Source organism: Geotrypetes seraphini, chromosome 9 (assembly GCF_902459505.1).
Source record: "Geotrypetes seraphini chromosome 9, aGeoSer1.1, whole genome shotgun sequence".
Classification (NCBI taxonomy): Eukaryota; Metazoa; Chordata; class Amphibia; order Gymnophiona; family Dermophiidae; genus Geotrypetes; species Geotrypetes seraphini.
Window position 1 is genome coordinate 76,415,706 of NC_047092.1, and position 14,485 is coordinate 76,430,190.

The 14,485-nt window shown below is 39.6% G+C and overlaps 1 protein-coding gene across 2 annotated transcripts in view; it reads right to left on the minus strand.

Annotated features, from left to right (window-relative positions):
* Positions 1-3,141: 3,141 nt before the first annotated feature.
* HMGA2 (high mobility group AT-hook 2) overlaps positions 3,142-14,485 on the minus strand; it is a 370,719-nt gene continuing 359,375 nt past the window's right edge. For both annotated transcript variants that reach the window (XR_004540723.1, XM_033959754.1), the window contains one exon: positions 3,142-4,941. Coding sequence is in view for 1 of the 2 variants with exons in the window: in XM_033959754.1 (XP_033815645.1) it covers positions 4,906-4,941 (36 nt within the window). In the remaining variant the exon portion in view is untranslated. The remainder of the gene's footprint in view (positions 4,942-14,485) is intronic.

Consider the following 14,485-nt stretch of genomic DNA (forward strand, 5'->3'; position numbering starts at 1 on the left):
CCGCTTGTTACCATCATCTGGGCACCGACATGTCCTGTGCATGGTGCCGGTGCCCGAAGATCGGCCTCCTCTTCTGCTGGGCCTTGAGCATCTGCGCATGCTCAAGGCCCAGCAGAAGAGGAGGCCGATCTTCGGGCACCGGCACTGGACATGCCGGTGCCGGTGCCCAGATGATGGTAAGAGGCATCGGGGGAGGGTGCCAGATTGTGGGGGGAGGGTGCCGGATTGCATGGGGGAGGGTGCCGGATCGCGGGGGGAGGCGCTCGTAAATCAAGGCGCCGATTTTGCAAATGTTTTGCTCGTCTTGCAAAACACTCGCAAACCGGTGCACTCGTAAACCGAGGTACCACTGTATAGTCAAACCTTGGTTTGCGAGCCTAATTCGTTCCAAAAGCATGCTTGTAATCCAAAGCACTCGTATATCAAAGCAAATTTCCCCATGGGAAGTAATAGAAATTCTGACGATTCATTCCACAACCCACAAACTTTAACATAATACTATATGTACTTGTATTACAAGACCTCGCTCATTTAGAACAGTCACTACACTCTTGTAGCGTCTGAGAGAGAAGAACCATCGGCTCAGTTGCGATGATGTGACGCGTGTATACTTTACGTACTTGTATTGCAAGACCTCGTTCATTTAGAACAGTCACTACACTCCTGCAGCGTCAGAGAGAGAAGAACCATCGGCTCAATTGTGATGTGTGTATATTGTATGTACTTGTATTGCAAGACATTGCTTGTATATCAAGTTAAAATTTAATAAAATGTTTTGCTTGTGTTGCAAAACACTTGCAAACCAAGTTACTTGCAATCCAAGGTTTTACTGTATACACTTGTTGCTTTATACAATTGTTAGGTTGAAGTGTGTTCCCTTATTCTGTGTGGTTATTCAGTTAGGTGCCATGGGTAGAATGGTGCCTAGTGACATCTAACTCAAGTCAGGCACGACAAGAGAAGATGACCCTAAGTTTCCACAGGAAAAGGAGGACAATCCAAACAGACAAGACTGTGGAAATTCAATGTTCTTGACGCTGCTTTTATTCAACAAATCCTTTTAAAATACAAAATCCACATTTGTCATAGAAGGACCCAACACGGGCTGTGTTTCTGCAAAACATGCCTTCCTCAGGGATCCAAGGTATTGATAACATGATCTTTACAAATGACTAGCCCAAATGTAACCGCCAGAAGGCATGAAATCAGAGTTCTGGAGACACAATGGTGCCAGTATATTAGGCCAAGGTTTTCCTGGCCTAAAATATTGGCACCTAACTCAATCCAAGCCCAAACTCCACCCCTAACCATACCTATTTTCAGATTAGGCACCTCAGTGTAGACACCCACATCGAATTGTAGGCACCTACGAGCAAATTAATTTAAAAAAAAAAAAAATTTAATGGTGCTTTTCATTTAACTGTGCAGACTGAACCAATAAAAAAATTATGTTAGGTGCCTAGATTGGTAGGTGCTTTTTATAGAATCAGGCATTAAGTTCTAAATCATATGTTAATGCTTAGAGCACGTTGGTAAACAGGTCTCAAAGAGTTGGCTAGGGTCATTAAAGTTATCTTGGAATGCTGTATCAGGGCAGGAAAGACTGAAGGTTGAAGACTGAAGTTAAGAAAATGGAAAAAAGAAACAAACACATGGCACTTAGGATCACAGAGGCTATTATGTTTATTGTGGTGAACAGAGTGTGATAATCCATTAAAGAAACAATGTCAACAAGCAAGCAATTCAAAGTACAATCATAGACAGCAACTCTAAATGAAGCACAAGGTAATACAGTTAGAAAACACTCAAAGAACAGGAAAAAAAAAACTGCAGTTAGGCATCTTGATACTTTTCTCCTGCAGATATTTATATGCTGCAGACATGAAAGAAAAGTAAAATAATGTCCAGTCTTAGACAGCTGTGACCACTAACAGCAAAGAACAGTCTTATAAAATTTATCTCCCACAAAAATAAACTATATATATATAAAATTTTATGATGTTCTATCTGTTTTAGTGGCCACCAGTTGTTTTTCAGTCTGAGAAATGAGGTATAGTAGGCCCTAAGAGGTAGCAATGTGTTTTTGATTGTACTACAATACAGAGAAAATACAAGATTAACTTCATCAGAGTTGTAAGTCCCTCAGAGCTTGAAGTCTGACCAACATATAGCAACTGCTTCTGTTCAATTATCAATAGTAAGGTTAAAACTTTTAAGAAAACAAGAAAAGCCAAACGCCTAATGACTTTTGCTAAACTTGACAATGAAGCAGAACAAGTCAATATGTCTGTCCAACATTTAATGCTAATCCATCCAGTTTTAAACCCCAGATCAGCTCTTTCAGTGGTGCACAACCATGATCACCTTGCAGGTTTCTTAGGAGGTACAGTATATTGCTTCTTTAAAAAAAGCATTTCATTAAAGATAGCTGTAAGCAGTTATCTTTAGTAGCATTTGACTCAATACTAAAGCCATGAGGACACGAGACTTCCTGAGGAACTATCCCTGGCCCAGTTAATAATACAATATTAATAAGTAGACATACTGACTAAGAGCATGAAGAATAAAAACTCTACACGAAGCATTTAAAATAAATCTGGTTGAAACATATTACAAAACAATCACATTTGTGTAAAATACATGAACATACTTATCAAGTTTTTTTTTTTGTTTTTTTTTTTTTTTTTACAATCTACTAATTTAAAAATATATTTATGATTGCATTATGCAAAAGCTGAGCTTGCTGCTTCCCACCTACAAAACTTCAAGTTTCTTTGAAGGTTTCTTATTAAGAACGTAATTTAAAATGAACTCGTTTCAAAAGTTCTTTTACAAAAATACTTTGATTAGGGATTAGTTGCAGTCCTAACTATTTCAAACATCTCAAAAGGTAATGCTGAAAGTAACAAGTTCATGTCATTGAAAGTCTGGAGGTAGGTCTTTGTCAATTGATTAGTCCATTGCTTGAGGTACAAATTTGGACATTAATATTTAAATGTTACAGTTAAAAAGTTTTCTATGTCATGTAGTGTCATAGAAGAAAATTATCCTTACAAACCTATGAGCAATTCAGTACAAAAATATATTCAAGTTAAAAGTACATTACACAGACATCTAGCAAAAAAAAAAAAAAAAAGAGATTAAGTACATTTAAAAATGAAAATAATTACAGTTAGGCTGATAAAGTAACATATTGCTTTAACTGTAATTAAGGGCTCCTTTTACAAAGCCGCGCTAGGGCCTTAACGCGCGGAAAAGCATGCACTAAATTGCCACGCCTGCTAGCTGCTACCGCCTTCTTTTGAGCAGGCAGTAGGTTTTCGGCTAGCGTGCGCTAATCCGGTGCGTGCACTAAAACCGCCAGCGCACCTTCGTAAAAGGAGCCCTAAGTGTTGAAATTGATATAAAAGAAGGGTGTAGATAATCAGTGATCAACTGCCCAATACCAGTTTCCTGCATTGTTTATGCATAGCAGCATGGTTTTTTCAGGTTGCAGAACTAATTGGAAAATCAGAGGTAGTCATGCATAGTGGGGTCATATTGCATTTTTTTTTTCCATAAAAGTGCTGCTTTGAGTGAAAATATGAACGATTGCTGCTTGAGCAGAACCACCCCAAAACTCATCCCTTGTTCTAAGTACAGATATTGCTTGATGCAAAATATAAGCTCACGTGGGATTGAGGTACATGTTAAAGCTTCTTACATCCAAGTTGCTGAACAATGAAGAAATTCATTTCCTTTGGAATTCACAAGGGCAAAAATTATCTGCAAGCAAACAAAGTACTTTAATCTTTGGGGGAGATTAGGAATGTTCCTAATTTAGTATAAATCAGAGGTACCTTTTTTTTAAGAAAAACTAAACAACTGCCTCCCCTCCCTCTCCCAAGAGAACCTACTTTTCCTAGACCAGGGCTTTTAAACTTTGACGATGGCTTTCTTTAGTATTGCTAAACAATGCCTGTCTGTGCAGCAAGCTAATTAAAAAAAAAAAATAATAATTTATATTCCGCATATCGTACAATTCTATGCGGATTACAAATTATTCAGGTACTCAAGCATTATTCCTAACTGTCCCAGTGGGCTCCCACTCTATCTAATGTATCTGGGGCAATGGGGATTAAGTGACTTGCCCAGGATTGGGGCAGTGCGGGATTCGAATCCACAACTTCAGGGTGCCGAGGCTGTAGCTCTAACCACTGCACCACACATGTCCACGAGTAATTCTGCCCACATTGCTATCCTCAAGGTGTGTTCTGTGTGTTCTATCAACCTGGATCCTGTCATTTTTCCCTTTTGCAAGATGAAAAGAAGGTTTTCCTGTTACGTGTTATTCGTGATTAGCTGAATGAAATGACAAATCAACCCTATATTCTTCCTGAAATACGTGTCTGTGAAAAATATCAAGTAAGAGTCTAAAAGAAAGTTACAAGAGAAAGTAGTGCCTATCCCTTATCTTTGGTGTTCTAAACAGAGTTTACTAAGTAAGTGGGTTTGTGTCATCGAAGGCCTCCTGGTGTCACACGTTAAGACGCTCCTGGTTGAATGCCCTTTATAAATAACTCAATGTATTACAATTTTTCTTGTGTTTACTAAAGCTGATTTCAAACTTTTCAGACCCATTCACCCTTCTTTAGCAGCTCAACAGACTATCAGTGGGTAAAGAAGAAGAAAACATTACAAGTTGCGTCAATCTGTGCCCCTCTGTGTTACAGCAGTTTTCATTAAACCTGGGACTGTGAAGGGATATCAAGGAAGGTGAATAATAAAGTCCTTTTTAAGATTAAATGATTTCCCCATGCAAGAATGTAAAGACCACGGTAATAGAAAATAAGTGGTAAAGGCAGTGTCTTCTCCCTTCAAAAGACCCAACTGCTGAATGAGGTAGAAATGTAATGTTGTGGTCTTTTAATCTTCCTCTGCAGATTCTTGTGATGTCTTTTCCTGAAAAACAAAGAATTTTAAAAATTGATATATGCTTATGTTACTTTCCAAAATGCATCCAAAGTATTATATAACATCACAACTTACATTAATAAATTAGAATCGTCTGACTTGACCTCTTTGAAAACCCGCGGAATATAAATGATAATTAACATTTTCTCTGCATACAGTGTGCTTTATGGGTTTTTAAAAAAAATTTTATTGTTGGTAGATCATTTTGACTTGGTCATTTTAAAAGTAGCTCGCAAGCCCAAAAAGTGTGGGCACCCCTGCTGTAGAGCCATTTCATGTATGACTGGATGAGCTATATTTATCTTTTTTTTTAGTTGTTTAAATTCATGCAGAAATAAATGGCTAGATTGAACCTAATGACTTCATTAATGCCTTTCCCTTTTTTAAACCTCTATACCATTTGAAAGAGGGCAAATACTCCTTAAATTTAGTAAAAATATTCTGGCACAAGTGTCAAACCTTAAAAAAGGAAGTCATATTGAGCATTGGAAAATAATAATAATAATTAACTAATAAAAATAGTATACATTTAGGGCTCCTTTTACTAAGTTACGATAGTGGTTTTAGTGTGCGCTTAGCGCGCGGAAGAATTGCCATGTGTGCTAGATGCTAACGCCAACATTGAGTTGGCGCTAGTTTTCCCACGTAGCACAGGGGTTTGAGCACGCTAAAAATGCTAGCGCACCTTAGTAAAAGAGGGGGTTCATTCTCCCCACCACCAAATTTCCTCATCCCGCCCCACCCGGCTACTTTTTCATGCCACCCGGCTGGAAAAAATTTCTGGGGAGAACACTGACCCCTGAGAGTGTGAAGAATATGAGGAAGAACCTAGCAAGGCTTGAAGAATGGTCTGAAAAATGCCAGCTAAAGTTTAATGCTAAGAAATGCAAGGTCATGAATTTGGGCTGCAAAACATGAGGGAACAGTGCAGTATAGGGGGTGAAGAATTTTTGTGCACAAAAAGAGGAGCAGGATTTGGTTGTAATAGTATGTGATGATCTTAAGGTAGCCAAAAAGGTGACGGCAAAAGCTAGAAAGATGCTAAGGTGCATAAAAAGAGAGGTACTGATGCCCTTGTATAAGACTCTGGTGAGACCTCATTTAGAATACTGTGTACAATTCTGGAGACTGCACCTTCATAAAGATATAAACAGAATGGAGTCGGTCCAGAGGAAAGCTACTAAAATGGTCAGTGGTCTTCATCATAAGGTATACGGGGACAAACTTAAATATTTCAATATGTATACTTTGGAGGAAAGGTAAAAGAGGGAAGATATGAAAGAGACATTTAAATACTTATGTGGCCTAAATGCGCAAGAGGCAAGTCTCTTGAAAGAAAACTGCAATGAGAGGGCATTGTATGAAGTTAAGAAGTGATAGGCTCTGGAGTAATCTAAGGAAATACTTTTTACAGAAAGGGTGGTAGATGCGTGAAACAGTCTTCCGGAAGAGGTGGTGGAGACAGAGACTGTGTCTGAATTCAAGAAATCCTGGGATAGGCACATGGGATCTTTTAGAAAGAGGAAGACAAAATGGTTACTGTGGATGGGCAAACTGGATGGGTCATTTGGTCTTTAACTGCCATCATGTTTCTATATTGGATATAGACCACAATTAATAGAAATTGCTTCCTATTACATGAAGTTGGGAAAAATATATATGTGTTTCCCCTCCTAAAGAAAAAAAAATGTAATTAAATGTAATGTAATGCTATCTTAGACCTCAAAGTGGATAGAACAAGAAGTGAGGAAAAATATACAGTATACATATATGCACCCAGTTATGTTAATATTTTATAAAGAAAGTAGGCACAAATTAGGTGCCCTCTAGACATATAAATCTATGTAGCCCTTTATAGAATTGCCCTCCTAATGTACATTAAGACCCAAAGTTAAGGTATGTTAGGTACAAAACCTTTGTGATAATTCTTAGGGACATTCCCAGCACTTTTGGAAAGCAGCCAACTTGTTAATGTGAGAAATAATTGATCATGCACATTAACTGTGTGCTTGATCGTAGAATGTATTTAGTTCCACCTCTGAAAATGGAGCAACCTACATCTGATTCTGTCACATCAGCAGTTAACATACAATAACATTCCATGCCCCCTAAAAGCAATTTCTGTTTTAATTGTTATTGCAGCATTGCATTGCTGCCACATGTTAAAAGCCACAATGAACAACTAACACAGCATATAGATAAGCCTCAAAATGCAATAATGCATAAAAACACAGGGAAATAGGAATTATACTATGTATTGTCCCAACTAGATTACTGTAATGCTCTTTATATTGGTTGTATAGTAACTTAAAACTTTTCTATTCAAAAAAATTTGTCAATGATCTAACTAAACCTGATCGACCCTACACAGATCCCAAAGCATACTACATATGTATTCTCCTTGGAAATGCCCAGGCCAACTCTTGTTGTAAACTGCCTAGAACTGAAAGGTATTGGCGGGATAGAAGACACCAATGTAATATAATGTAAGTATACTTAAAAGTTACAAATCATCCAGAATGTTGCAGTGACAAGATATAAGGTGATGCCTTTATATCTCAGATTACCCTGGCTTCCTTTCAAAGCAAGAGGTATTTTTAGATTATGTATATTGGGGGGTGAGAGGGGGGTTAATCTTCCATGGAGAGATCCCAGATTATATGATGAATTTAGTAGAACTACTGTACTATTGAATAAGAGATATAGCTTGGCTAGCTATCATTTGAAGTTGATTTCTGAACCCTAGAGTTATTTAATGCAAAACAATACATTCAGTATCTTTTCCATACTTGATACCAAAATAGTGGAACTCTTTCAATTCAATTAAGAACTCTCCTGGATGACCTATTTGCAAGATCTCACCCACACCAATAGATGATTTTGTAAAGGTTTGAAGACCTACAGTATGTGTTTTGGTGTTGACAGTTATGCCAGCCATACAACTAGTGTAAATGCTTGCACCCAGAAGCCAGTGATACTAACAGTATTTTAAGTTATGCATGAGTGAATCCTGCCCACACTCTGCTTAGGCTCTGCCCATGTGTATGCCTAAGGGGCTCATAATAAAAAATAAAGATGTCCAAAAACTATCATAAGTTGGCTCCTGGATGTCCTAATTGCTAGAACACGAGGGAACATCTTTCTGGATGTCTAGCAAGGTGTTTTGCCCACTATGCATCCCGAATTCCAGGGGGCATGTTAGGAGGCGTGTTATGGGTAAGTTTTTGGTGGATTAGCATTAGACGTCTTGCGGTGATAATCAAACCTTTCCCAGGATGTCCTAGAACAGGGGTAGGGAACTTCGGTCCTCGAGAGCCGTATTCTAGTCGGGTTTTCAAGATTTCCCCAATGAATATGCATTGAAAACAGTGCATGCAAATAGATCTCATGCATATTCATTGGGGAAATCCTGAAAACCCGACTAGAATATGGCTCTCAAGGACCGGAGTTCCCTACCTCTGTCCTAGAAGGAACTTAAGATTTTTGGGCTAGACCTGTTTTAGAACAATCTAAGCGCCAAAAAGGTATCCAAACTTACTAGGTGACCACTGGAGGGATTAATTAATGACTGCTATGAACTCCTCCACTGGTCACTATCCCCATCCCAACCCACAAAGATCTCAATGAAACAGTACATACCTATCTCTAGATCAGCAGCACTTGTTATGGGAGAGCCTAGTAGAGCATCACACAGGTGTCTTAAGTAACATGTTGGGTGGGCTAGTGAAGCACAGAAAGGAGGAGCCAAACTCATAAGCCACTCTATTACATTTATGGTGGAAAGTGTTAGGCCACCAAAACCCTACTCTACTGCCATAGAGGTGTCATCTGTAGTCATAAGGGCTATTGTGGTGGTAGACAGGTGGTATAGTAGATTTTGGAATAGTTTTTGGGAACTCACCATAAATTATAAAGGGGTTATGTCGAGATGTACCTTTATGTGAAGTTCACAGCAGTGCCCTCTAAGGTGTCCCACTGCTCTACTGGCATGTCTATGTGGCAAGTCCATCACAATGCTGGCCTCTCCCATGCCCAAATGGTCTGGATATGGACGTTTTCAACTTGGATGTTTATGTAGTCGAAAATTGGGTATAAAATTAGGTGTCCTAAGGGTTGGACATCCTGTCTGCCAAGACATCCAACTAGGTGATTTTTGAAAAAAAATATTTTTGGATGTCTAGCGGTTTGGCTTTTGAAAATGGACATTTCTGTGCTTCTGACTTTGAATATTTTATGGAAAATGTCTAAATCAGATTTTTGAAAATGTCACCCATGTAATTTTAGTGCATAGCCAGATTTTTTGTGTCTACTGTATATGCATATTTGCACATATGTAACGTAAATCTTAACACCTTCTTTACAGAATTAACACTTTGGTACAAAACCTTTGTGAGTCTTAAGAAACAAGTCCCTTTTTGTGCTCATTTCGAGGTTGACTGTGCCAATGGACCCCTACCATTAGGAATCTAATTAAACTTGGTTGTAGTTATATTGATCCTTATCTAAAAAACAAAAATCTCCTTCTAAAAAGTCGTCTCTTTAGTGGTAGGTAAGTTTTAATATTAACGGCATCCAGGTTTAATTACTGCAGATTCCTAATGGTAGCAGTTTACTAACACAGGGATAAAATACAAATGAAGAGCAATCTGAATGATTCCATTTATTTAAGCTGCCAGTAGAATTAACTAATCTCTGCCATAACCACTCATTTTTAAAAGCATGCTAGGGTCAACAATCATGCAAACAGCTCAGTGTCTGCATGGTGAGATATCCAAAGAAACATAAACTCAACATACATTTTAAAATGAGCTCCCACCCCCTCCTTCTAAAACAGGCTCCATCTTCCACTTTCTTTGGCCTGAAGAGGCCTTACCATAGGCCCATGTATAAAGAGATTTGGGGAGGCTAAGCCTCCCCTGCCCCAATCACTACCTTCCACTCCCTGTGGTCCCTTGCCCTCTTGGAAAAGCAACAAGAAATCACTACCTTTCCCTCTGTACGTCCCACCTGCTTTTTCCACTTGCTCCCACTGCCTGCCAGGTCACCAACTCCCTGACTTGGTAACTGCAAACAATGATAAACCATGGGACCATAGCCTTCTGCACACCACTAGTGGTTCTGTTGATCCCACCCTTCAAAATATGAAGTTATATCATAGACGGTGTGACCTGTGTCAGGGAGTCGGCAGCCTGGCAGGCAGAGTGAGCATGTGAAAGAGCAGGTGGGACACATGGGGGGGAAGGTTGTGAATTCTATTTCTTGTTGAATAGTGAATTGGTAAAGATGCCGGTGGAGTGAATGATTGGGAAGGGGGAGGAGGGGAGAGAGAAGATGAGTAATGGTGGTGGTTGATGTTAGGGAGGGGAGAGAAGATGGGTAATGGTGCTGGAAAGGGTGGGGACACAGAGAAAGAGGTGAGGTGATGCTAGATGGTGGGGGTGAGGGTAAAAGAACATAAGAACTGCCATCTCCGGATCAGACCCTGGGTCCATCAAGTCCGGTGATCCGCTACCGCGGAGGCCCGGCCAGGTATAACCTGGCGAAAACTTAATCACCCGTATCCCTCTAAGCGCCTTTCGAGGAGATGTGCATCTAACTTGCCCTTAAATCCTAGAACGGTGGGTTCCGCAGTAATCTCCACCGGGAGAGCATTCCAGGAGTCCACCACTCGCTGTGTGAAGCTGAACTTCCTGGCATTTGTCCTGGGCTTGTCCCCCCTCAGCTTCAGTCCATGACCTCTTGTCCAAGTCACATGTGACATCGTAAATAACTTTTTGTCCTGCTCTATCTTGTCAATTCCTTTTATTATTTTAAAAGTCTCAATCAGATCCCCTCGCAGTCTTCTCTTCTCAAGGGAGAACAGTCAAGTTTTTCAAGTTTCAAGTTTATTTATTGATTTGATGACTCGCTTATCCATGTTTTCTAAGTCGTTCTTTGTAGTTCAAGTTCTCCATACCTTTTACCAGCTTCGTTGCTCGCCTCTGCACCCTCTCGAGCAGTTTTATATCCTTCTTTAGGTAGGGAGACCAGTGTTGGACACAGTATTCCAAGTGCGGTCTGACCATTGCTCTATAAAGCAGCATTATGACCCTCTCCAATCTACTCGTGATTCCCTTCTTTATCATGCCCAACATTCTATTTGCTTTCTTTACCGCGACCGCGCATTGTGCTGAGGGTTTCAGGGTCCTATCTATCAGTACCTTTAGCTCTTTTTCTTGTTCACTATTACCCAGAGTTGCACCAGACATGCTGTACTCGTGCTCCTTGTTCTTTCTGCCTAAATGCATTACCTTATATTTTTCCACATTAAACTTCATCTGCCATGTCTCTACCAATCTCTCTAACTGGCTCAAGTCTCTCTGTAGTTCCTCGCTGTCCTTTTGTGATCTGAGGTGATACTGGTTAATAGAGGATTGAAGGAAAAAGAAAAGGATGATGGTGGGAGGGACGAGGGACAGGGGCAATGCTGGATTTGGAGGGAGGGGAGGAGAGGGGGAGCAATATTTTTTGACAGATAATCCTCTTGAGTATGTTTATCTTGCATGCTACAATTATTAACAGAGTTATGGGGGAAGGCAGAAGGACATAGTAAAGGGGGGTCCTTCCCTGCTATATTCAGAAGTTCTGACACAAGTGTTGCCACCCCAAGGATTGAAACTTACCGTGCTATGTTCTATCACATACTGCCCTAACCCCTTCCCACTTTAGCCTCCCCAAACTTCAGAGTCACCGACGGCGATTATGGATCTTACACATTCCTGGATGCACTATGCAAGTCTCTTCATATTGCTTATTTAATGAATTCACAGCACCTTTCAGGGCCTGGGTGGCACACTACACATAACAAACATTACCATAAAAGTACTCTTAATAAGAAGTTGATCTTTTTTTTTTTTGTAATCAAAATCTGCACATCATCTCATAACACAGCGTGTGAAAAAGTTCTAGGAAGAACAGGTAAACATTTACCTCTGCATCAAACTGAAACCTTTTAAGAACGACCAGCTTAAAACAGCTCATAACAGTCTTCATACTTTAATAGATTTGATTTTCCACATGGCTTCATTTTGTCTGGGTGGCTAACTGACAATTTATAACTCTCTTCCTTTCCCAGGCCACTACAGTACACCATTCAGTAAAGCATGCTTTAAAGCCTGTCTGCCTTATACAGCCAAACTTCCATTCATTAGTGTTTGAAACACTTCAGCTGTGAAGGAGCTCCTAAATGCTACCATGTGTGACACTACTGCACAAGAGCAGCTTGGAGAAAGTAGCCCCACTAGACTTTAATCATAGACCACTGCTTACTTCAATCCCTTTTCAAAAGGTTTAAAACATTTGAGAAAAGGCTGAAAAAAAAAAAAAAAAAAGCTGTAAATCCACGGAATAAACACAAGTACAACTGAACGGATGACAGCTTAAAAAATATAACCAGAGCAGCATCAAGCCATGAGATTTCACACTGGTTTTGTTTAGTCTGCTTTGGGTTATATGGGAAATGTGCAAAAGATGAAGCAAAGGCCCCCCTGCTAAATCATTGGCTTCAAATATCTAAGCCAGTAGGTTTATACCTCTTGACTAGGCAACAGGCCATGACCCTGGGATACTTTCCAGAGTACTAGCCACAAAGAAAGATGTAGCATGATCAAAGCCATGGACAGAGGAGAGAGGCTAAAGTCAAGTGTCAGCTGCCCTGTAATTCTGTTCTTTCAATTAGTATTTACAACCCGGAACAGAAAGTTATCTTACAAACACACAATACTAACAAAAATAAATTTGCTTCTAATTATATTAGGCAAGTAGGTATTTGATTTGTATATAGTAATATAGGGCTCCTTTTACTAAGGTGTGTTAGGGCCTTAAGGCGCGATATAGCGCATGCTAGATCTTAACACCAGCATTGAAATGGCATTGTTCTAGAAACGTACTGCATGGTTTAGCACATAGTAAATGACAGCAGTGCTGCCTCCTCTGCGCCCAACCCATGCCACACTCGCGCCCTTCCCACCACATACTTCTTTAAATCGTTGCCAGCATGAGCAGCTTCTCCAGCCTGTTGCTCGTGCTGGCATTGGCTTTTCCTCTGACGTCACTTCCTGGCCCCGCAACCTGGAAGTGATTGCAGAGGGAGCCAGGCCGGCGTGAGCAGCAGACCAGAGTAGTTGCTCATGCTGGGTACATGGTGGGGAAGGGATGGTGCAAGCGTGACATGGGGGGTTGGAGAGGTGCCAATGACCCCAAGACATTACCTGGGGTGGTCCGCCGCCCCCCCCCCCCCTTACTCCCCCTCTGCTTCCTCACGGGAAGACAGATGTGGCTCAGCAAATTAAATCTATACGTTCTCAAACAATGCCTCTTTCTGTTAACTTGAATGTTGTTTCAGTTTTGGCTTCAAATTTGTTAAATATACATTTATTTTAAAAAATTTTATAGCCCACTACATCCAATAGTTCTGCACAGGGCACAACAAAACATATACAATAAAACACACAATTACATAATAAAACCAGAAACATTCAGCAAATATTTATATATTGTTTCAATTTTCTATTCTGTTGTCCCAGGGGAGCTCAGAATAGTTTACATGAATTTATTCAGGTACTCAAGCATTTTTCCCTGTCTGTCCCGGTGGGCTCATAATCTATCTAATGGACCTGGGGCAATGGGGGATTAAGTGACTTGCCCAGGGTGCAGTATGAGTTTGAACCCACAACCTCAGGGTGCTGAGGCTGTAGCTTTAACCACTGTGCCACACTTAAAATATATACTGTCATATAAACTACTGAAAAAGAAAAAAATCTAAATGACATGTGGAAAATTACAATTTGTTCAAAACAACAAAAATTCAAAGAAACAAAGAACAAATTGATGCAACATGAATTCTTCACAAGAGCTCAAACACCCAAGACACTACTTCAATTTCATATGTGTCCTTACTGGGGTCATTGATCTTGTCTAGGTCAAGAGTTATTACTCACAATGCCAAGATCTACAAAATGGTGAATTATATATTAAAAACATTAAAGAAGAGCATGTTGGGATATTGATTTTGCTATGATGGTGCTATCCTATCATATTTTGGTTATGGGTCTGAGCATATCGTATTTTAAAAATATATATACAGTATTTTTTTTCCTTCAAAATATTGCCTTGAATGAGGAGTTGACTTATTTTAAAGTGGACTTGTGTTTTTGGGTGGAAAGCTTAAACGATAAGGTAGTTTAGTTTATTGCTAATCAAGATTTATGATGCTGATGTATGGCTTGTCTTGTTAACATTTGTGTACTTTTGTACTTATTGATAAAATCAATAAAAATGTTTGAACAAAAAAAAAAAAGGGTAGAATCAAGGAGTACTCCTAGATATCTACATCAGTCAAGTATAGGAATGCTAACATTCTTACAAGATACTTCAAACAAAGGCACTTTCAACATTTCAGAACTTCCCAAACATCAATCCTGAGTTTTACTAATGTTCAACTTTAAATGATTACTAATCATCCAGCTGTTGATTACACCGAAACAACTATACA